The sequence below is a fragment of the Colossoma macropomum genome, unplaced genomic scaffold, assembly GCF_904425465.1.
Source record: "Colossoma macropomum unplaced genomic scaffold, Colossoma_macropomum, whole genome shotgun sequence".
Classification (NCBI taxonomy): Eukaryota; Metazoa; Chordata; class Actinopteri; order Characiformes; family Serrasalmidae; genus Colossoma; species Colossoma macropomum.
The window spans coordinates 25,466,533-25,491,452 of NW_023494787.1; the positions used below are offsets into that span (position 1 = coordinate 25,466,533).

The following is a 24,920-nucleotide window of genomic DNA, read 5'->3' on the forward strand; positions in this document are numbered from 1 at the left end:
CAGACTGGGGAGTGAAGGGTACGTTTAGAAATTTTAACAGTGATTACTAGGGGTGCGGGAAAAAAACGATTCTTAGATGCATCGCGATGCGGACGTGAACGATTCTGAATCGATTCCAATGCCAAATGCCAAAAATCGATTTTCTGAATATTTAATTTATAACGTCGACGGAACGTAAAAGGCGGAACTTGGAAGTGGGTAAGTGCAGCGCCCGGACATTCTGTGGCGGCACATAACAAAAACACACATGGATGAGCGAGAAATCCGACCGGCTCCCTCTGCATTAAAAGCCAGGTTAGGTCAGGAGTCACAACCCAAATGATAAGAAGAGACGTTTTGTCCTTTCAACAAAAATCAAACCACCTTGGGAGCCGCAACATTTAATGTCCAGTATGTGTTAATGTCCTAGTATAGGCTACACAATATAAACGAGAGCGCAGATTTACTTCGCTCTGCTTTAAGCTTCAGCTACAGCCGCTTTCCTCCCCTCTCCCTCCGGAACTTTTCCTCAAAAGTTCAATAATTTCTTCTAAAATGTCTCTCATTGTTCGACTGTTTTACGAGGCTGAAGTCGCTTCTCATTCTCCAGCTTCTCGTTCGAAATTACCCGTTCCTTAAATTCTTTCCGAGGCGCCAAATGTAACCTAAATGCGGCACCATTAAGGTGGAACGGGAAAATTCGAAAGAGAAGCGACTTGATCTTCGCAACTTTTTAGCGTTTGACCGTCTGTCGCTGCAGATTTAACGTACCAGGAAACCAACTGCGCTGCTTATAAATGCGAATAACGCATCGTTGCTATGTGACCTGCAGTCTGCACTGTTGCGCATGTCCTGTCTCGAAGATATTTTACTGACACAGCGATCCCCCCCTGTCTCTACAACGAGACCAAAACCGAAGTTATAAAATCACTGAATTAAACGGGTAGGGACGGCTGTAACGCGCTGCGTGGTCATCCATTACCACTGGATCTTATCTCACCGTAACTGCGCATTTTATCGCAGATGAGTGGCAGCAGCGTCTCATGTGCTCCAAAGGCAGTGAATGAAAGTCTTCTAGTTCACTTGCCACATCACTTCCATTTGTTTTATTAATAAAAGATATTGGAAGTAAATTCATTATGGATCATTACAAATACTGTTTTAAAAGTACCAAGTCCTCACACAGTAGGAAAATAGAAACGCTGTATAGAAAAAAAGATGCATCGAGATGCATCGATAATCGTTTTATAATCGCATCGCAGCCCTCTGAATCGTAATCGAATTGAATTGTGAGGTGCCTAGAGATTCCCGCCCCTAGTGATTACACAACAAGCTCTTTTATTTAAAAAAGGATTTGGGCACTTAAAAAGAACATACTGTAGTATCTCAATTTTCTGTAATTTGAACACAACAGCTGCCCTTCACATTGTGTGAGCATTTCATATGGATTAATAAAATGGCTCAAAATTACCTGTAATTAAATCTCTTTACAATTTTTGGACAGCAATCATGTACATTCAAATGGCCTTTGAGTTGTCACAGTTCTGTATATAACCTTCGCATTTACTAAAGAGCCTATAAAGGACCCCCTTTTTAAAGTGTAGTATTATATATCATTCTGATATAAGGCTTATGGTGTAATATGTGCAGAATGGTGAGGATTCAAAGAAAGAAACAGCTCCAGGCCACCACAAGACCAGCCACAAGGTTTTGCAATGCCTTACACAGTGAATATGGCCAGCATTCATACTGATACATTCCAGTGGGGTCAGTATCATGTAGGCATTGTTACTATTCAAAGGCATCCTTTGTTGCAGTTTTGGCAAGACAAACCAAACTCTTGTATCTGATAGCTTTGCACCTTCTGAGCTTGCCAATGAATTTTGGCCACACTGACAAATTTCACCCAGGATGGATAATTGTTGCATACTTCTAAAAAATCTCACATACAGTTTGAACCTCAGGCTTGTCTTGCTGCCTAATGGTCTCGCTGTCCTTCCCCCTCCTTTCTCTTTTCTTTCTTTCAAACGTACACTCAGAGGTAAGCTCTCTTATCTCCCAGCCCCTGACACTGCTTCATGAAATACTCAGAGGAATACCCATCAGGCCGAGAGTGTGCAACCTCTCAGTTTCCATTCCCTCCTTTTAGAAACATGCTATATCTCTGCCTCTGCCTCTAACTCTCTTGTTGGGTTAATCCTCTTACAGTTTGCAGGATGAGGCTGATCAAATAAACACAAACAAGGCCTTGCATGGGTGGGAGCCCCTCTGCAGCTTAATGGACTTCGGAGAATAGCTAACAGCAGCCTATTGTGTATAGAATAATTGCACTTTCCCCTGCTCTAGCCCTCCCCAAGGACGTACAGCAGGCCTTTTAAAATAAAGCACTGAACTCATTTCTCAGAGTTATAGATGCTGGATTCTCAAATGATGGTCATTTTCTCTGATTAGCAGAAAGTTATTTGGACCAACATGAGTCTACTGCAGCAATTATATGTCTTCTCAGTGTGGAAGAGGTTGTTACATGGCAGAGTAATCACTGGGACTTGAGAAATATACTAGTAAGAAGTTTCAAACTTTCAGATCCAGCTGGCTCTATATAATGATTAGTGTGTGCAGTTATTGTAGCTGTTAAGAACTGATTTCTTACACATACATACAGTTTGTCAGACTCCTTTGGAATTAAAAATGTCTCAAAATAGTAAGTGGTAAATGTCAGCTTGAAAAAGCCTTTGTTGTGGTAATGATCCACATATGTGATTCTTCTGTGATATTCATCACTTTTTCTGACTGAAGTGAACTTCTTTGGCAGGTGTATTGTCAAATGTGAATTCCAGTCCTTTAAAGGGAAATTCTACCATTTTTTTTTCAATTTCCTGCATAATTCAATAACTAAGATGCAAACGGTCATTCAAAGTGTTTTGATGTGAAATGCTGTGTTTTAAAGAAACTTACCAGAGTCAGAATTGTTTACAGTGGTAGTGATGGGAACCAGAAGCTCTTGATGTCTCTAAAAGCAACCTCACAGAAAGCTACATTAAAAATATTTACAAACATGTTGCCTGATAACTGAGACAGTGATTTATTGACAGTTTTGAGTTAAGATTTTGCCTTAAAGAGCCTCAATCTTTAAAAACTGAATTTACCATTTTTTGTTTAAATAAAAGTTTGATGTAGTATGTAATCATTGTTAAAATGATGAAATTAAATGTATCCTTCACTCCCCAGTCCATATAATCCATACATGGAAAATAAGCTGCAAAAACGACCCGTCTTGAACTGATTCTTTTTATGATGTCACGAAAGCCAACGTATTTACATGTACCCACCCATTTAGCCTTTAGCAGTTTAGCTCCGCCCACTCACACTGAAGTTATAAAGAGTGTTTCAGCCCGGACAACTTTTTGAATGAGGTACAATACAAGGCAGCCAATCAGAACAGAGTTCACTTACAAATTACAGTCTGTTTGATTCTGATCCATTCATGGCAGAGAGGTCAAGGCCAAAAAGGCACCCAAAGAAAACTCATTTTTATTTTCAGATTTATCGTTAGTTTACCATTATCAACATTACATATAAATGTCAGAAGACACGTGAAGGTTCACTAATCTTTTTGGGTAGTAAATAATATGGCTACCTTGTTGACACTGACCCTGGTTTCTATTACCACAGCTGTAAAAAATGAAATGAAAATCTAACTCAGTAAGTTCATCTACAACGCACCGTTTCATGTCAAAGCTAAGAATGACTTTTTCTTTTTCTGCATGTCAAGAATTGAAAAAAGCTGTACGTAACATACAATTTGTCAGACATCCATCTAAACAGCTCTTGATTTGAGACTGATAATAAAAGAGCGCTAGATGTCGCGCTGGGCTGCATCCGCAAGCAAAATTAATTCAATTTTGGAGTTTGAAGATGTGAATTTAGAGGGATGTCCTCCACCGTTTACTGAAAAATACAACCTACCAAACTTTTCACTGGTCTTAAAATAACAAAATCTCGTCATAAGGAGAAGAATATATTCCTTTTTTCCGATGGCAGAATAAATATGAGCTTTCTTTACATACTTTACGGTAAAGTCTCTCAAACTCTCGCGATTCCTGACCAGAGAGCGGAGAAGAGGAATGATATGACATCTTGTAAACAACACAGACAGAAGTAGCTAACGTGGAGTTAAAGGTAACTGTCCGCCGAGAATACTGTAGATAAACATTTAGCAGAACAGCCAGTTTTCTGTGGAATTGAGGTACTGGGTTTCTTTTTTCCGTACATATTTTATAGCAGCTCCAAGACCTGATTAAGCTCCAGGTTGCAGCCAGCTGTGCTATCCTAGTTTTCATTGACGGTGCGGCTGCTGTTTCGTTTGCCGTCAGAGCTAGTCATCTTTCTGATATCCGAAATGTGATGTTTAGCAATACAGCAGCTAACAGTTTACAAGACAGACTAGTTCGTAAACAGACCTGCATATATGCTTATTATTATAACCATATAGCCAGACATAATTAACGGTGGTAGGTTTCCTTCACTCAGGTGTTGTAGGTGTGTCGCGTACGTTACGTTAGTATTTGCTAGTAATGCTACCAATGTGGCTGCTGAGACGTGCTGCACATACAGCGCTCTCTCCTTTCTTAATGGATGTACTTCATTAAGACATCATTAATAAATTATGTTAGTCGGTCCTCATTCTCCCCAGAAGGGAAGGACGCATGTTTCACACATTTAAGTCGAGTGTTTTCAAATAAATATAGCTCGCTGCTGATGTTTCTTATGTTTGTGGATAGTAGTGAATAGCTGGATCAAGTGTGGTTATAGCTGGACTAAGTTAGCTAGGTTATAGTTTCTGAAGTTTCTACAGAGTCAGGGTTTGGTTCATGTCGATGACCATAAATATGACCCTAAAACCTGCTCATACACCTTTTCCTCCAAAATCAAAAGTTCCTTCTTTTGCTGCTGTAACAGCTTCTGCTTTTCTGGGTAGGCTTTACACTAGATGTTGAAACATGGGGCCTCATTCACCAACCATTCTTAAGAATAAATTTCTTCTTAAAACCTACTTAGGCAGTTTTCTCAAAGATTCTGACATTCACCAGTTTCTTCTTATTTGGGATTTGTTTCTTAGGTAAAAACAGAATCTACGCACAAAGGTGTGAATGATTCTACAGTTTAAGAACACCTCATGAATCTGATGACTGTTTCTTAGGACCTTTCTCAAGAACAAATTTAAGAAAAACCATAGGAAGATATTGGCAAATGAGGCCATAGGAGCGTTAGTGAGGTCAGGTCCTGATGTTGGATGATTAGTTCTGGATTGCAAACACCACTCTAACTCATTCCAAAGGTATTGGGATAGCCCAGTGCTGGAGGGGGCATTTGAGGCTAGGCACTGGCTTAGTGACCTTAGGCTCATGTGTGGCTCCTCCAGAGCATCCCATTCCATTGGCAATGCATTTCTATGGAGACTATGCAAGTCGTGCAACTGATTGATTAAAGTAGCTGAATTCACTAATTATGGGGTCTGTCTGTATACATTTAGACATAGTATATTTATAAATTGCTATAAGAATGATATATTCATGATCATATTTGATGAGAAACCTGAGCAGTGCATTGTAAAGTCTTGTTTTTGTGTGTCCTTTTCCCTTCTATTCTCTCTTTCACACTTATTCACCTTCACTCACAGCTCATGACTACACATGTCCATTCTAACATGCTCGTTCAGCTCTATCACATGTCCATAATCTCAGGTTGGCTCTGTCTTAGGTATGCCACTGTGTGACGCTGAGTAGCCACCTGCCACCGTGCCCCCTCCCCTCTGTCCCCATGACAACCCCTCCGCTTGCCCAGTTCCCTGGGCAACAGGCACAAGCCGCGCGGGATGTGAACACGGCGTCGCTGTGTCGTATTGGGCAGGAAACCGTGCAGGACATAGTCCTAAGAACCATGGAGATCTTTCAGCTACTTAGAAACATGCAGGTAAGCACAGTATGTCATTATGATTATGGATGAAAAGACGTGACAAGTAGAGATGTGCAGGTCAGTTGTTTTCCCCCTGCATGCTTGGATCTGAACATTCCTGCATGTACCCAGCTGACTATGAAATTATAAAAATAACAACAACCTGGACCTAACCTGAACTCTCTTGATAAAAATACACTAAAAAACAAAGAACCTTTTTGAGAAACATTTATGAAATGCACTGCTTTTCTGTTTGGTAACCACCCTTCCCATCACTGAGGACAAGAGTTTGACTTTTTTTTTTACATTAACGTTTTGTCTTGTTAGTATTGTTTTTATTATTTATTATTCATATATTATTATTATTTATCTCAAATCTTCTTTCCTGCCTACTCCCAGCTGCCAAATGGGGTCACCTACCACCCTAATACTCATCAGGACCGGCTGGGCAAGCTACAGGAGCACTTGCGCATGCTGTCTGTACTTTTCCGCAAACTGCGCCTTGTCTATGACAAATGCAACGAGAACTGCGCTGGTCTTGACCCTGTACCTCCCGAGGTTAGCAATCACTTTTATGCTGTGCCAGGTCATTGTAGAAATGATAGCTGTTGATAGCACAGGCCTTGAATAGCCTTGTTGGGTAATACCAGAATAAGTGTAGTCAAAAATGATTTCAGTGTAAGAAACAATTGCTTACTTGCAGTCGGTTTCATACAGTGACATATCAGTACTGCTGTGTCTTACTGTTTCCATTTTTATGCAGCTAAATTTATGTGGACAAACAGCTTATGTGTCTTGGTGAAAAAGTCAGAGGTGTGATCATTTATAATGTTGAGTTTAAAGTAGGTGAGAAAGAATGTTTTTAATTCTCTCCATTCTTCAGGGACTTTTGTTGCGCACAGGACCGCAAGTGTTTATGTACCAGCTTCTGATTAGTACAGCTATTGATCTCCTGGGAGAAGGGTTTGCCCCTGGTTTATCTTGCAGTCTTGACTTAAAAGCACAGTTTTCATCAGTTTAATCAAGTTGTTTTTGTTGTCTTTTTTTGGTCTGTCTGTCTATTCACAGCCATTCTGAAATTTGCTCCAGACAGCATTCGAATGCATACAGCAGGCAAAAGCAGAGAAGATAATGTGTTTACATTATGTATTAGGTGGGGATCACTTATGGAGAATGTGTTCTGAATTATGTGTGAATGAATACCAGACAGTCACAACATCTGCTGAATTCTGATGTATTGTATCAGAAGTACAACATATATATTTCACATTTGAAAGTCAGTTATTCTTAGAATAGTGGACATTTAGTCAGAATAGTGGACATTTTGTGGCCATTTTAGTCTTTTAATTATTCCCTTTAGTCTTGTACAAGGGATTCTAGTCCTGTTTTTGTTTAGTCCTAAAAAGAGATATGGAAAGGCATGACTGACACTTTTGAAAGGCGGTCTTTAAAGGTATATTCAAAGATTTACATTCACCCAGTCCGCTGGAATCTCCGTCATGTAACTTCTTCTCTTGGATGTTTATGCTGGCTTGGCTTCTGCTGTTTGACTTCAGGTGCTCCATCAATTCTTCTGGAGCTTCTGGACCTGTCTCTCCAAACAGGAAGTGGGATAATGGAGGCAGCAGCATTACCTCATCACGGCTCTAATTAGCCGCAGCTCTCTGTACCGAACAGCTGGCAAAGCCGCTCGCATCAGCGTTTTCCACTGCGAGCAGTCACTGGCTCCTCAGTGCTCTGGAATTTCCTGCACTGCATAAAAAAGTCAATGTCATTTCATTTACCGCTCAACTTTTTTTCCATCCGTTTTCTCCCCCTCAAAGTACAGAGACTGGGCAGACCTCATTGAGTCATTCTTTTCTGTCAAGCAGCAAACCACAGCCATCCCTCATTGTCCAAATTATGAGTAACATGCCATCGTTTTGCTCCTTTTACCACAGCCTGCTGCCAGCACACAACTCCTACTTTGAAAACTCTATATGGGTTTGGCTGGAAATTCAAGTTGTTTTCTTTGTCCTCGGCTTGAATTTGTCATCCCTAACAAGAACGGAGTTCATTCGATCTCAGGCTTTTGCCTTTGTCCCTTCTCTGTCAGCTGCACCAGTCAGCCGGTTCTGGTTTGCTGCACTGACTCGATAAACCTGCCAGAGGCTTTTGGCTATTTTTTTTTTCTTTTTCTCTGCTCATATGATCTGATTTTTTCCCCTCTCGGCTGCTCGGCTGGCATGTGACAGCACGAAAGCTGTAAAGGCTGGCCTCAAACCCACAGGCCCACAAAAATATGAGCGATTATGCTGACACTGAAATGTCAGAATTTTTGTTCTACCTTATTCATATGGCAAAGCATTTCATTGAGTGCTAGATAAATAATGCATAGCATTGTGGGCAAACATATGTGTTATAGCATGTCATGTAACAGAAGCTGTGTATTTTTTAAAGGTTTGGTACTGGTTTTACCAACTTTCCTATGAATATTTATATCAAGAATCTGCATCTTGAGTTGGAACTGACTTTGAAATTGAATAAAATGGATTTAGTTGTTGTGGCTTACCATAAATGCTGAACCTGGGCTTGCCTGACAGTTGTAAATTCATCTTCACTGTGGATTATTTGAATTGATTTGCTGGAAGAGAATTACTGGCTTTTGTTTGAAATATACTCTTGAATGCTGTTTCAGCAGGCAACACATTCTATTAGTCTAGGCTAGAGCAGCTTTCATACCCTGCATGACATGCTCATGTATCTCTCTGTGAGTGCTAGACTGTAGCATCTTTGATTCTGTGCACCAGCAGGTGTCAGTGTTATTTAAGCAGAGGTGACACTCTGCACGACTAATATTGACCATTTGTCAAGGTCATCTCAGGATGGAACTGTTTACAAAAAGAATGAATGGTTAGGAGGCTGATGTGAAACTGGCTGAAACAAACCCTGGATGGAACATGGAATAATATGGCAAAGTAATTGGAACACTGTGGACAAGCTGTGGCTGAATCCAAGGCTGTTCCAAAGCTACAGTTACCATATTTGAAATTGGTTATTTGAAGGTTCTGTGGTAGATAAAGTAATAGAAAAACTGTATCAAAAGAAAAAAAGCTATATTGTGTGTTGACTAAATAGAATATATTTATATATGAATTTATATATGTATATGTATGTGTGTGTATGTCACCCAAATGTTCTGCATTTCTGGAGCACAATAAATTCATAATCAAATAGCAGTTTGAAATATTGGGAAAATCTAAATTTCTGTCTGATGCTAATATTTTTTTCTCTTTAAGCAAATATCTACAGATACTGAAAGGATTCCTATATCATTGTGCATCACTAATTATAAAGCAGTATGTACATGTGGTTCCTGTTAATATGAATGCCAATGTGTTACTGTTAAGGTGGACTGAATGGTCCTATGAAAGAGCATTTTTTAAGCAGTACTATATATTTTAAGCAATACAAGACATTAATCAGGTCATGGAAATTGGATTCCCAGCTAATGTAGAAGCAGCAAAAAATGCAATGTGTCAAGACATACCCTGCCTCTGACAGCATATTCAAACAAAGAAATGTTGCCTCAGGAAGGAGGACTGAAAGTTGAAACTCACTGACAGGGTTACATGGACACTTCAATAATATAATATAAAGCATAGAAAGACGGCATTAGAAGGACCGCAGAATTAAGCCTGAACCATTCTGAGCCGAAACTGTGCGTCATTATTTTTTCCAAAATCTGATATTTATGATACAGTTGCCATTTGGAAACCACTTGTAAGCAGAGCCTGTGTAATGACCCCCATACTTCTCATTTCTTCTCTTTTTTTCTACATCTGGATGAAGAGTCAACCCCTATTGCTTTCATATATTCAGTGTGATAGTGGGTCTGTTGCTGATGAATGATTCAATTTTCCAGTATACATTGTTCAGAATGTGCATGCCAGCAATCTAAGGGCAGAACTTTCTCTTAAGATAAAAGGCTGATTTCTGATGTATCCTTAATTTAAAATGCATTTACATCTGCATAAAATATTGGTGAAAGGATCAGTAGAGGCTAATTTCAAGAAAATGTTCCTCACTGAATTCTCTTTATGTATCTAACATGGATTAGCAAATGTGAGGAGATCTTAATGTTGTAGACAATTGAGTATACATCCATACAGACTCATTTAGTTTGTCCATTAGGTTACATTGATTTCTGTTTTTCTCTCTGTTGCAGCAACTCATCCCCTATGTAGAGGATGACAGTTCAAAACTAGATGACCGTGGAGCCAGTCAGATGCGTTCAGCCAGTGAGGAGAGAAGAGAAGTACTTGAGGTCAACAAGGTCAGTACAGTCTCTTCACAACATCTTTGTGCTCTACAGTAAGTACAATACAGTCTGCTGTACGATACATGCCTGAACCCAACTAAACTAAACCCTGTTTCCCAAAAGCTTCTTAGATCATCTGCCATTTCTACCATTTACTCGCTTTGCCATTTAAGAATTGTCTTTGTGCTAAGATACTTTTGGGAAACCCAACCATGATCAGTTTCTATTTGTACCATCCTGTGTACCACCAAACTGTGCCGAACTGAACGATCCATCAGTGTCTGTGAAGAAATCTGACCTGGTGGTCCAACACAACATTTTTTTTCTTTATTTTAATAAAGAGAAAGGCAAGTGTTCCTGACTGATGCCATGTTCTGCCTGGACATGTTTAACCATCACCATGGTCTCATTTAAAATGAGCTGCATTCGTGAAAGCAGGCGAGGCAGCAGGGTTTCAGCGCCATGAGCCCTGGAGCTTTGGGCTGGCCAAACGGCCAGCTGCAAATTACATGCTGGATGAGGAGAACATGTTGGGGGAATAAGGGATGGGGAACTCAGGGGAGGTCAGCGACGCAGCAGAATGTGGGGAGCAGATGTTAGCCGCTTCGCTGCATCTGTCTCTTCGGGCACAGCCAGTTATGCTTTCAAGCATGAGAGGAATGATGGATGGATGCATAGATGTATGGATGGATAGATGTTTAGATGGAATTTTTACATGAGGACATAAAAGTAGCATAAAATTTATGTAAATAATCCAATAAAAAAGAAATTGGAGGAAGTTCTTTTCTCAGGGGTCAATTTATATGATATTATTAGAGTTTTATTTCATTTCACAAAGTCACAAATGCAGTAGTTTTTGTGATTTGCTTTGTTGCTAATCAGGTTTTAATCCTCCTGAGAATATTGTTCAAACTGTCTGTGTGGTAATTGCTTTTTTTCTTTCAGCAATAATATACACTCACACATTCATACATTCTTAGAAACACCTGTATACCTGCTCATTCATGCAATTATCTAGTCAGCCAACCGTGTGGCAGAAGTGCAGTGCATAAAATCATGCAGATACGGGCCAGCAGCTGTAGGTAATGTTCATATCAACAATCAGAATGGAGAAAAATTTGATGATTTTGACCATGGCATAATTGTTAGTGCCAGACGGGCTGGTTTGATTATTTCTATAGCTGCTGATCTAAGGGATCTTCACACACAACAGTGTCTAGAGTTTACTCAGTATGGTGCATTAAAGGAAAAAACATCCAGTGAGTGGCACTTCTGCATGAGGAAGTGCCTTATTGAGGAGAGAGGTTAACGGAGAAAGGCCAGAATGGTTCAAGCTGACAGAAAGGCCATGGTAACTCAGATAACCACTCTGTGCAATTATGGTGAGCAGAACAGCAGCTCAGAACGCAAAACACGTCGAACCTTGATGTGGATGGGCTACAACAGCAGAAGACCACATTGGGTTCCACTTCTGTCAGCCAAAAACAGAAAGCTGAAGCTGCAAGGTACAGGCTCACCAAAACTGGAGAGCTGAAGACTGAAAAAGCATAGCCTGGTGTGATGAATCTTAATTTCTACTGAGGCACACAGATGGTAGGGTCAGAATTTGGTGCCAACCTCCCTTGTCAACAGTCCAGGCTGGTGGAGGGGGTGTAATGGTGTGGGCCCATTAATACCAATCACTCATCGCTTAAATGCCACAGCCTATTTGAGTATTGTTGCTGACCATGTGCATCCCTTCATGACCACAGTTTACCATCTTCTAATGGCTACTTTCAGCATGATACTGCGCTCTGTCACAAAGCAAAAGTTGTCTCGGATTGGTTTCTTGAACATGACAATGAGTTCAGTGTTCTTCAGTGACCTTCCCAATCACTGGATCTGAATCCAATAGAACACTTTTGGAATGTGGTAGAACAGGAGATTCACAGCATGAAAGTGCATCTGAAAAATCTGCAGGAATTGCATGATGCAATCATGTCACCATGGACCAGAATCTTCCAACATCTTGTGGAATCCATACCATTCTCAGTGAAATGTGTAATACTGTAATTTATAATTTATTTGTGAAAGTAATGAGAATTTCGTAGTTTCAAAATATTCTTATATCTTGTGGGATGGTTAAAAGATCACAGTTTTGGTTCTTGACCTGAAGCACACCATACAATTGCACGATTTGTTAAATTTCACCACCCTTAGTATTTATAAAGTGTGATTTATTTAATGAAGTACTGATTACCTAAAGCAGATTTTGGAAGGTAAATATAAATAGTGGTCTGCTGCAAAGAGAGGCCTGGAAGCGGTTTAGCTAACACACTGACAGACATAAACTCACAATGTATTGTATAAACATTTATTCGTATTTATTCTCTTAGTACTTCTTCTCAGGTGGCCTAAAACTTCTGAACACTTCAGACACTATATGTCACTCAGTTATGCAAATACTTTTAATAATTCTTAATAATTGTGCTGGCTTGTTTGTCTAACACTGTCCAAAACTTTTGGCTCCATGTTGCTGCACAGTCTCTTTTGATTTCGTGCCGTGGTGTCTTCCATGTTGGCTCTAAACATGTGACACCATATTTGTGGACAATGAGCGTGATCCAGACCACAGGTTGGGCATTGTGGTATGTATGGTAATGTCCTGCTGCTTTCTGGGGCATGCTGGCTTTGAATGATGGTTCTGTCCTCGTTATCTGTCGATTGGGGTAATTGCTGTTTGTCATGAGGTAGATGAAATATGGCTTTTCAGTCTGCTGAGCAGTAGAGTGGCCTTTGTCTCTGTGACTGTTCTCATCTTCACACACACACACACACAGCGTCCCCACAGGCAGGTACGTGAGTGTTTTCCCCCTTTGCATTTGTTAAGTTTTTCACCCCACTTCTATCAGTAGATTAATAGTGAACGTACAGCTGTTGCTTCAAGGACTCCTCAGAATTTCTTTGCAGTGAAGCTGGGTGTCTCTTGGTTTTTAAAAAGGCTTAAATTGAATGAATTTAAGGTTTTATGTAGTCTTTTGGTATTTTCTCCTGATGTCTTTTATAAGAAACCATGTAAAGTCACTGGATGCACTGTGTGATGTAACTGTCAACAACGGTGATTACCAGTGTAACCTGTTTAACCACAAATTTTAGCATTTATAGATGATGCTGAAATGGTCACCAGGATTCCATCTTTGTTCAGTTGACTGTGTCAACTTTTGTGTCTTAAATTGCCTTGATTTGTTGTGTTGGTTAAACTGTCTCAAAGGAATGGTTCTTTAGTTTTGCACTGAAGCTACAATGTAGCGAACAAGTAACTGAAGACTTCTTGTGTGATGGACTTCTGTAAGCTGAAGTGCAAATCTAAAGAAGCAAACTTCAGATGTGAAACGTGTTGGCAGATTGGGAAAATTGTTTTAATCCAAATTAATGCTTTAAATTGAATTTGCCTAAACCTACAGATAGCCTAAGAGTAGCCTCATAAAACACTAAACACAAACAAACAAAGCTGATGTACAGCTCCAGTGCCAGCAGAAGTGAAAGCGGTTCGGTATTGAGCTCTGGATGACAATTTATAGCAGTACCTGGGCTCAGAGATGGTAAACCTGTCAGACCTTCCCACCCACTAACCCTCATGCAGGCCTCGAACTCCTCCAGTGTGGGAGGTGGTCCCTGTGGCCCCGACTCCCCAGCGAGAGGGCCATCGTCCTTGCTGGTGCTGTGGTGGCGGGCTGTGTCTCGTCGGAGCGGGGCGGTTTGATTTAATACCGCTCTAAGTGTGAATAAATTCCTGTCACAGCCCATTAAGAAGGCCTTGGAGAGATCATGGCTCTTATTAATTCTCCTGCGTGCCTCTCCGCTCTCCGCTCTCTCACTCCGTCCCTCTCCCCTCCGCCTGCTTTTTTTAATACCCTGTTAATTACCGTGTCTGTCCTCTTTATTCAAATGAGAAAGTGAGATATTATGGAGGAGAATGTTTGTAATTTCAAATAGGACCCTCCGAAACGGCCGGTGGGCACATAATGAGCAGCAGTGTTGGCGGTACGGCAAGCACGGGTGTTATCGCTGGAGCAGTGCTGGGGCTGGGGGAGCATGCAGGAGCGCTGCCGCTGATAAACAAACACACACACACACACACACACACACACACACACACACACACACACACACACACACACACACACACACACACACAGCATCAGCCATAATGAGACCCTGGCTTGTCTCAGCCCTGGCTTGTGTTGGCCCACACGCGCATACACATACACACGTTTGTGCACATTCTGTGGGCTAACAGCCTGCTAGCAGGAGGTGCCCAATTCTCTACATGATTAGCCAGTTCATATGTCGCCCATTAGAGTGGGTTTGCCGAGTAGAGGCTTTTTTAATTGGTTTGTAGAGCGTGAATGGAGAAAGTACACCATGTTCAGAGCATGAGGGGAGGACATGCCTTGGAATTAGTCTACAGCATTTAAGGTGGAGGACATGAATCTGGTTTGCATTTATTGTGTCATTGTGTACTTCGTAGGCTGGAAGCAGTTAAAAGCAATTGTTCAAGCAATCCTGATTACTTCAGGACTTAACTGAATCCTCAGGAGGTCTGTTATGTATTGCTAGAGGAAGCCAAGACTGTTTAGATAGGGATTATTTCTCTTTGAAGGGCACATGTGGAAAACTGACTTTTCCTTGCTTTTTGAAATAAGAGTTTGATGAAGTATGTAAACATTGGTCTGTTTTGAAACTTTAATCTTTTGCACCCAGTCTGTACAGCCTGTATATGAAAACAAAGTGGGAAAACAGCCTGTTTTAAATTTTCTGTTTCTGTGATTTCACAAAAATGTACAGACTTAATATACCCACAAATTCAGTCTGCAACATGGTGATTGACTTTGAATGAAATGCCTTCTTCGTTAATGTGCCCAGCTCAGATTTTTTTTATTTCCCATAACAGAGGAAAAATTAAAATGAGATTTAAACTGGAATTACTGCTCGTTTCACCCTCACAGATATCTGCTGCTCTGTCTCTTTTTCATGTTGCCAGCGAAGTGATCGTTGGGCTCGGTTGCTGTAAGCCCCTGACAGTCAGGGGTGAGATGAAAGCGCTTTCTGCCGGAGAGATGCAAGGGCACAACTGATTGAGACTCACTTTGCACTCCTTTAAAGAAGAGTTATTCCTGCTGTAGCAATGCCGTTGCTATGAGTGAACATTTTTTAAACTATTGTAGATCTTAAGCACTGCCTGGTTAAATGTTTTCAGACCAGTTTATTTTGCAAAGACACATTTTAGCAACTAGTCTAAATATCAGCTTTGTGTTTATGCTGTGGCTCCGCAATGACTTTAAACCTATAAAGGAAACAGTCTTCTTGTTCTCGTGCCTCTCTTTGCTTGTCTGTTCACGTTGCATCAGTTTGTGCCGCAGGCATGGCCCATCTCTCCTGTGCCCACCTTCCTTCACAATCTCTTCTTTACCCTACTCGTCCTTCACCTTGATCCTACGAGCATCCCTTCGCTGTTCTTCCTCTCAGTCTGATCACAGTGGGGTGGGCTTAGGAGTCGCTGTGCTTAATGCGAGCCATCAATCCCCACACTTTAGCTCCAGTTCTAAACACTGCTTTGAAGATTTGATTAACTTTTAAGCCTGGGGATAACATGTTTATTTGATCAGATTTTTTTTGTTTAAACATCATACAAAGACAGAAATGTGGGAATAAGGCTGTATTGGCTAAGCAGCCATACCAAAAGGAAATGTATGCTGTCAGTCCAGTTAAATGTACTGAAAAAAGGTTTTAGCTTCAAAGATGCCAATCAAACCATCATGTATCACAGTTTTTTTATTAAGCACTTTTCTGCCATGCACAGGTATTGAATTTTCATTTGGTGCAAGAACAGCACATGAGAGAGTCATGGATCTGCACTCTGCTATATAACTACTGCAAACAAAGTAACCAAGAACAGTGCAATCAATATCTCGGGCAGATGGAGGGCGAGTGGCGAAAGAGCTTGATTGAAAAATGCTCAGGAACAACATTGATCAATGGAGACTCTCTACAACACTGATACAGTGCATTTTCTCCCTCTACCACAGTTTCCTCCTGCAGCATTACAGAGCTGTGCGTCTCTGCAAGGTTAGCAATACAGTTGTGTATTTTTTTCTTTCCGATTTGAGCCATTCTGTGTCTGCCTGTAGTTTGCTGTCCTGCTGTTTTACCAAAGAGAAACTATTGATCAAGCATAACTGAGGATGGCGCCACAAACGGTATGCAGCTGTATGCTGCATTAGCAGTTCCCTTTAGTAACACAGAGATGTGGATTTTTTGCTGCACCTTTGGTTTTTAGGATGATTAGTCCAGCAGTCAAGTTAATCATTCACTTGTTAGTGACGTCTACCCCTGCTGAAAGAAACAGCTCAGTTCTCTTGGTGCACAGCAGCATGAATTCAGGTACCTTCTCTTATTACATCTGTGGGCTGTGTCGACTGGCTTCCTCTCTGTGCATTTCGGTGCGATTTATTCAGAAAAGACCCTGCACTCCTTATTCCTCCACTAGATCAGCGTGGTAGTGTGAGGTTCCTGGAGGAGAACGAGGAGGTGCAGTAGTGGTATTAGTGAAGCCCTTCCCTCCCTCAGCCGGTCTAATCCCTTTGCCTCACTCCCAGACAGTTAGACTTGTAATTCCTGCTCCATCTGCAGGAATAAAAGCAGCGATTTGAGTTGCTAGTGACAAGGCGGATTAGCCAAGTGGAATCCAAGGTGAAACAGCGTGTATTATGAAGGCTCTTTTTTATTTTTAAGATGAGGCCCTTTATCTAAAAGAGAGCTACCACCAGCAGCCCTCGCCTTGAGTGATATGAAATAATGTTTGTTCAGAATAAGGTTAAAAGGTTATTTAGAGTGGAAGACAGAAATAGGATGGGCAATGGCATTTTTATTGGTAAGTAATACCAAACCTAATATCCTGTTACCAATGCCGATGCTGAAATTTGAAAGCCTGTGATTTAGTATTAAATAAACTGACGATTTAGTGGTGTGAAATAACTGAAGTAAAAATAATCATAGAGCATTCATGTTGTCTCTGTTTTTTTCCTTTGCCTTTTTTTTTATTTGACATAGCTCCAACTCCAAGCTCCAGCACTTTTACTGTTTGCTCTTTCGTCTGCTTCAGAAGTTGGAACCATTTAAAAATTACCAGAAGAAAAACTGTTGTTGTTATTGCTATTGTTATTTTTTTTTCCCTTTACCTTTTCGTCCTTTACACTGAAGCAGACGCAGGAGAAAACTTAATAATACTATGCAAGCTGAGTTTTAATAAAAGAACATAATAAAGTTCAGTAAAAATTGTGGTTGTAGTGTACTGTCACCTTTAATTTGTCCACAAAACTAATCTAGTAAGAAAGAGTGAAATTTACCGTCTAATAGTTTGTGGCCGCTTAGCTTAGTCCTTTACTTTCTTCTCTGAAGACTTAAGTTGTGATTGTAGTGTTTTCTTTAATTTGGCCACAAAACCGTAATCAGTCTAGTAAAGAATGGAATTGTGAATGTCACACAAAAGCTTACCACCCTGGTCTCCGGGAGCTGAGAAATGACAGTATTTTTCCTGAGAGACGAAGCTGTTTTGTTCGATGTGTGAAACCTGATGCTGAAAGCTGATGATGTGCTAAAATATACACCATGCCATAGATAGTGTTTTGCACAGGCATCATAGCTGCCTGGAGCTAGGAGCACATTCAGCAAGCACAGCTGAACAGCTGTGTCTGTATGTCGATTTCATGTTTTAAGAAAAAAAATGGTATTAATGTAGGATACACTGTCAGAAATAAAGGTTCTGTGCAGGTACATTTCTCATTCATCAAGGTACAAACAATGTAACTGTACTCTCAGAGGTACAACAGTAGTTTTAAGGTCCAATTCTGTACCTTAAAGTTTTTCCCGCGAGGCGAAAAATACATATTATACAAACCTAATGTTTTAAAACAGAACAATAAAATAAAAAGCCTGGAGAAGAGACGAGGTGTGTGGGGTCAGTACAACTTAGAAAATATAATTTCATTAGATTATAGTACAGTTATTTTCCCTGACTAAAGATACTGAGAAGTACCCTTGAGGTCACCACCCCAGTGACAAGAGGGATACTAACCCAGTGACAGTTTCGTACCTTTATTTATGAGAGTGTATACAAAAACGCTGGGCTCCAGCAGGGTACTGCACAGGATCCTACAGCAAAAAGGCACAACTCTCACGTAACGTAGGATATCCCATCATCCAACATGTTTAAAAGTTCAGTTATGTTCAAATATGGGAGTCTTAGTGTTTGGCTATGGTTTGCGAGTTTTTACTGTCACTGGGGTTTTTACTGTCACCATGGTAACTCGGTTAACTGTCACCAGGCACAAGTCTAATTGGAAGTATTGATACCTCACAAGTAGATGACATTTTGGGCTTGTGGATCTGATCAACTGCTACTCAGTGTCATTAACTTTGTGAGGTTTTTCCACTGTTTTACTGGGCTCAGTGACTTGGAGGAATGCTATCCTCCATTATCTCACCCTCCTCTCATATAACTGTTTTCCAAGCTCTTTGCCATCATCCACTAAGGCCGTAAACCTGGACTACCCTCATCAATTGTACTGGGCGATTTTTGGAGCCAGGCCCACACAGCACAAAGAGAGAGATCAAAGTGTTTAGTGTAGATAAGAGCCCTGACTAACTGAATGGATTGAAGCCCATAGTTGAGTGTTTAATGCTATCATGGTGCTGAAACTGTGTTTTTTTTTCTGATGACATCAGTGTCAAAGGATACACCTCTCTTCATTTGGCAGCATTTAGCACTAATGCAGTGTGTCTAGCCTTGGCGTGATTTATTAATAGCCACTGCCCTTTCGGGCCATCTGAGTAGACATAAAAAATACCTAAAATGTTATGTGAAATGATGTCTCTTTTATGGTTAAAAAGGAAAATCTGCTGTGAAAAACGAATGTGATGCTTTTAAGTGCCTCATTTAACGGTTTTGACAGGAGTTTTGGCCAGGGTAATGCTGGACTTGTTAAAAACATGACTGAGCCGTCCAGTCTAGTAGAAATCATTTAAAGAGCTGATTTCATAACAGCTAATACACAGTTTTCCTCCTGTATTAATACTGGTCTAACACACTGTGTCTTCACTAAAATATTTCAGTATCACCTGCCATCTGAATGACACTGCTGTTCTACAGGAATAGATCATGCTTTTCATTTGACAGCAAAGCAGAAAGGCAGATGTTTCTATTACGACAAGCCCGACTGCTTGTATTTTTGTATCCCTTTGATGCATGTTTTAATGTGCTTTAATTTTGTGTGTAAGTAAATGTAATGTATTTAAAGTGAAATCAACCAGTACAATATAATGTACTCTGTTTTTTTTACTCACAATCGGTGCCCGTAGCGACAAACACTACAGTCTTACCTGTGTAAACAGTGAGAACATTTATTGAAGAGTAATGATTACAGTTATTCAGTACAGCTTGGGTTACTTTGTTATTGGATAGCATCTTTTTCCTAAAAGAATTCTGATAATGTGTCCCTGTGTATTTTGAAGGCCATGCAGCTGTTACACAGTGAACATCAAAATATGTTTTCTTCAGTGTCTTTTAATTTTTGAAGCTTGTAAAAGTAAAATGAGTAAGAGGTGCTGTTACCTTTTTAGCCTCGGTGCTGTTTAGCTGCTTGCTGAAGATACTGGAAGAGGAGATTTTGACATTCTGTCAAAGTAGTCTCTTGTTGATTCCACAGATTGGAGGCCAGTGTTGATATAACAGAGTGGAACATCTAGGACTAGTTTAAAAAAATGTTATTGTAAACAGTTGACCGTTTGTACATTTCTGAGAAAGTCCCACCTCCTTTAGGTATTGTTGCTGCCTCTGTCAAACCTTCAGTTCAATCTGCCTGGTAGCATCTGTAACACCTGTACTAGACTAAAAGGTTCAGTACTATAAAGAAAATTTTTAATGCACACAGAGGAGTAAATTTGAAGCATTTTTCATTCAGAAATAAACTGGCTTTACAAGATGCTTTGTGCAGACATGCATGTTTGAGAACTGGCAGAATATGCGTGTAGGGCAATTTAATTTAAACAAGCAAAGAAGAAGGTTTACATTAATCAAAGAAGGGAAATCGTTTAGTCACTCAACATTAAAGTGATAAGTTTTCATGTCTAATAAAGAACAAGGTTTGCCAATTAAAGCTGCCCGCTCAGATGAGCTAATGCTAAAACTAACATAAGAGCTAGTCAGAACACTGTTAGATGCCGGAGAACTTGTATTTTATTCAAGGTCTTTCAGCAAACTTGAATGAAAGTGCAAAGAATGACCGGTGTTTTAATATTTATCTTTACATGTTTTACATCTTTACACATTTTAATCACAAATTTGAGCACTCTACAGCCCTGTTTAGCTGTCAGCAGCTAAGTTAAGCAAAGCTAGCTAGCTAACTATTCAGGTATCTGATCTCAGCATCGCAAATACAGTAACACAGATAAAGAATTACTTAGAGAGGCATAAGTCCATCTGCTAATAGTTTGCCACTAAGCTGTGAGTGTGGTCTTCCACACAGCTTAATCCAAAACTTTTTCAGCTTCAGGAATGACACAAAAACAGCACAACCTTCCAGATGATCAGGATGGCATGTATCAGGCATTATACATTCCTCAGCAACTCCTTTCCACCATTTCTTAAGTACTATTTAGACAGGATTAGTTTTCCATGGGGAAGTGAGGTAATGCTAGTTCACCACAGGACGTCTGTAATGTTCATGATCGAATCACACAGGATAGAAATCTTGGAAAAAGTGACAGTGATGAAAGGGGCTACTCAATTTATGCACTGCCCTTAGTAAGTAGAAAACATGTCATAACATTTGATTTAGCATTTAGCCTGGAAATTTACAGCCAACAGTCATCATCACTACATAAAATCAGTCTTTTCTTTTCAGTAATTTGTACATATTTTAAAATTCTGAGTTTGAGTTAGGACACTCGAGGTAGGGCAACACATCAGATTGATTTCAGCAACAGATTTTTAGAACACAAGTAACTGCTTCTTCTGAGGTCCTCCATGTTTAAGAAACTCATTTTCCACAGGTTATGATAGTGTTTTTAGTGACATGTCAATTCACATGGGATTAATACAACCTAGGGTTATTTCTGCTGCTCATTTTATGGAAGGTAAAAGGCAGTGGAATCTTTACATTACCCATCTCCTCATATAAAACTAATTCTGTCCCAATAGTACTTTAATCTAATAATTCTGGCTAATTTATTGCCACCACTGTTCTCACTGCAGGTTTGTTTTGACAAGTTTCTTTTTCTTGACAGAGGAAGAAGCATTGAGCAACAATTGGGGTTGGCTGATTTTGTTGATCAGAAACGGTAAAAAAAAATTGAAAAGTTGATGAGAACAGACAAAGATGTCAACAAATAAAATATATGGTCAGATTCCATGCACAGTATGCTCCTAAATACACACTGGACACGGGTTAGGACTTCAGATTACTAATACCCACGTTGGCTAGCATCACACTGAGTGATGGTGGAGAGTGAGGGCCATCCAGTTATGTTGTCTTGGCTGTGGACTTGCTGAGGATCAAGCTTGTGATCTTTCGATGATGGAGCAAATGCTTCGATGGTTGGACAGCCCTTTGATTTGATGTATGCTAGTACACATCATTAAATTTGTCTTGGAAAAGATACACTTGACTTAAATGGGGCTTCCTCTTTCAATTAAAGGTGAAATAAATTACATTATAATGCAACATTTTTTAGGGGTTTATATGCATCACAGTCACTGGTGCAGGTTTGTTTTTTATGGTTTAATAATAATTTACTGTAAGATTTTTCCTTCTGCTGTTTTTTAAATTGACTTTGTGCTACAGATTTGTAGTTTATAATTGGCTATGCTTTGAGAAACTATTGCTTTCTTGTTGCCTACAAACAACCCCCTTCCTCCCTTTTCTCTTCCAGAGTGGTGTCTACAATAGAGCTGACTCTCAGGAGCTTAAACTCTGGTGGGCTGTCAATCACAGTCTAAAACTTGGCAGATTTGAGTGAATTCGTATTTTAATAAGTCGGCATTTGATCAAAAACTCCTTTTCCCTCACGCATTATCGAGTACGGCTCCTTTGATCTGCTCTCGAGTTGAGGAGGAAAGAGAAGCAGATGAAGGGAAAAGCAAAATGAGACGGGGTGTTCGGTCCAGTACCAGCTTTTGTGACAAAGTAGTCCAGCCGGAATATCAAAGTTTTCACACCTTCAGATTGTCCTCGGTAAAAGCAAGCTAATGACTGCGTCTGTGTTCCTGAGCACTGAAGTTGTGCTGTCAGAACTCTCCTCTGATACGCCGTGGCTTTGTCAGAGGCCGTCTTCTGATATGCTTCTTTCTGTATATCAGAAACGATGAATTGCATGAACACAAGGATACAAAATAAATTCATCAAAGATCCTAGATGACCACAGCAATGTGCTTTTTAAATAGCCTGTCCAGTATATTACATTTAAAACATTCGGTTTTCAGCTTTGCATTTTGATATTAAGTCTTGCTGAGACTCCATTTCAGAAGGAGACCAGATATAAGAGCAGAAGAGGTCTTATGCCTTTTTCACCATGACCGATGAGGATGAATAGCTCAAAAATGTAATAAGCAGCACTGCCGTCTGACTTGGGCAGTTAAGTGGCAGGATTTCAATGATTTAGATTTTTCCTTGTAACATTTTGACACTTCCTTCAAGCTGTGCTATACAATTTTCATTGAAGGTTGAATCAAAATGTAGTTCAGACAGTGAATGAGCAGTCAGCATTGCATTTGGAAAATGGAGATGGATTTCTCTGATATGGATATGTCAAATGTTACAGCATTCATACTGAATCATTGTTTTACTTATACCACTGGCAGGCATTTGGGTGGTCATTGGTAACTTTTTAGATTTTTTTAAAACCAGATTTGCAATGACCTAAGAATTAGAATGAGGTATTAGTGCTGGTGGGTTTTTGCAGGGGATTTCCAGCGCAGACTACATACTGATGATTCAATTATCGTTCATTATTTAATCCACATTAGAGATGGGCAATATGGTTATATTTTATCATTATCATGATAAATTACTTAACAATACTCTTTTCTGAGCATATTATGAGTATGTAAAGAACACTGACCACCCTTTGTTTCATTACAAAGAGAGCATAATTACTCCTGGTTAACTGGATTTTGTTCATGCAAAATGTTGGCAATAATGGAGCTTTTTATGTCTTTTCCAACTTGCCAAACCTTAGAAAAGGGAAATATTACAATACATAATGCACATGATGAAATTGTCATAGTATCGTGATGTATTTTTGCCATATCGCCCACTTCTAATCTGCATGTTCTAATATTTATACTTGCCATTAAAACTACAGTGAAAGTTAATTCACCAGCATTCTGGATATGAAAAATCTCTTCCATCTGTCCAGTTTTGTGCATGTGTTATTTTGAGATTTGATTTGCATTGGAGCAGCAATTACAGCTTTGAAAGAAAGATTTGTTGTTTTTTTTTATTACAGAAACTCAAACAGAAGAACCAACAGCTGAAGCAGATAATGGACCAGCTCAGAAACCTCATCTGGGAGATTAACTCCATGCTGGCTGTGAGGAGCTAAGACACACACACAAGGCCATTTGCAGAGCACTCTTGTATATGCAAGACAGACTATTGTCTACACAAGCTGCATTAATGAGATGTCTGTTTTCACTGACCATGAAGCAGAAAGACAGAAGAGACAGGAGAGGGGTGCTGAGGTGAAAAATTGAGAAAGGGAAGGAGGAAGGAGAGAAGACTGAGAGAAAGGGGGTAAATTTTGCTGCTCGTTCATGCTACATGGTTGAGAAAGCATTCAGTTTAGCTGCCTCGGATTCAATTTTCAGCTTGAAAATTGGAAAGGCAGAGTGCTTTTCTTTTATTTTCTGTGATGAATTTGTGTCTAAATTGTATTCCAAATATTTGTAAGTCATAATGTATCTGTTCTTCAGAGTAAGTTAAATATTTCTTAACTTATAGTTTAAAAAATGTAGCACGAATGTGTATTGCATTTTGCAGATGAGTATTATTTTATTTTAATATGCTTGTCCATTACAAAGCTTATGTCATGTCATGTCAGAAACTATGTTTGGCAGCTATGTATTACATAACTGAAAGATGCTATATATACCTTCCAGTGCTTTTAATGTAACAGTTTTCATATTTATAGCCGTGGTATTGCGTGAGTAGGTTGTCATTTCAAGGTGAGGCATCTTTGTTTTTGGGATTGGTGTTTGTTATTTCATTCTTCAGTAAGAATGAAATAAAACAATGTCAAGGTTTGACATACCATGCATACACAATTTCTGTCTTTGCCTTTGAATGGATTTAATAGAGACTAAAGCAGTGCCTCAGACTGTCCAGAAGCAATAATGGAAAAGAAGGTGGTTCAAGGAAGAGGAAAACAAATTTAATATAACTTTTTAACCCTTGTGCGGTGTTGGGGTCTGTGGGACCCATTTTAAATGTTTACCCAAAAAACCTGATGCAATTTATTATTATTTCAACCTCAGATTACTTGGCGTTTGCTCATTTTCTGTGAAGAACATAACACATTTTCAATGACTTTACACTGTAAACCCCTACACATTTATATTACGCGTGGTGTTGGGTGAACCCGCCAGGAA

General features: G+C 39.8%; 1 protein-coding gene across 2 annotated transcripts; it reads left to right on the forward strand.

Moving 5' to 3' along the window:
- Positions 1-4,071: 4,071 nt before the first annotated feature.
- On the forward strand, positions 4,072-24,596 carry med30 (mediator complex subunit 30). Of its 2 annotated transcripts, none has more exons than XM_036566640.1 (5): positions 4,072-4,158; positions 5,740-5,952; positions 6,334-6,492; positions 10,142-10,249; positions 23,780-24,596. In XM_036566640.1, the coding sequence occupies exons 2-5, from the start codon at positions 5,800-5,802 to the stop codon at positions 23,873-23,875; spliced, it is 516 nt and encodes a 171-aa protein (XP_036422533.1). In that variant the 5' UTR covers positions 4,072-4,158; positions 5,740-5,799; the 3' UTR covers positions 23,876-24,596. The 2 variants fall into 2 exon arrangements, with proteins under 2 accessions (XP_036422533.1, XP_036422534.1); XM_036566641.1 differs by having other exon boundaries at positions 4,084-4,158; positions 5,660-5,952.
- The last annotated feature ends 324 nt before the right edge of the window (positions 24,597-24,920 follow it).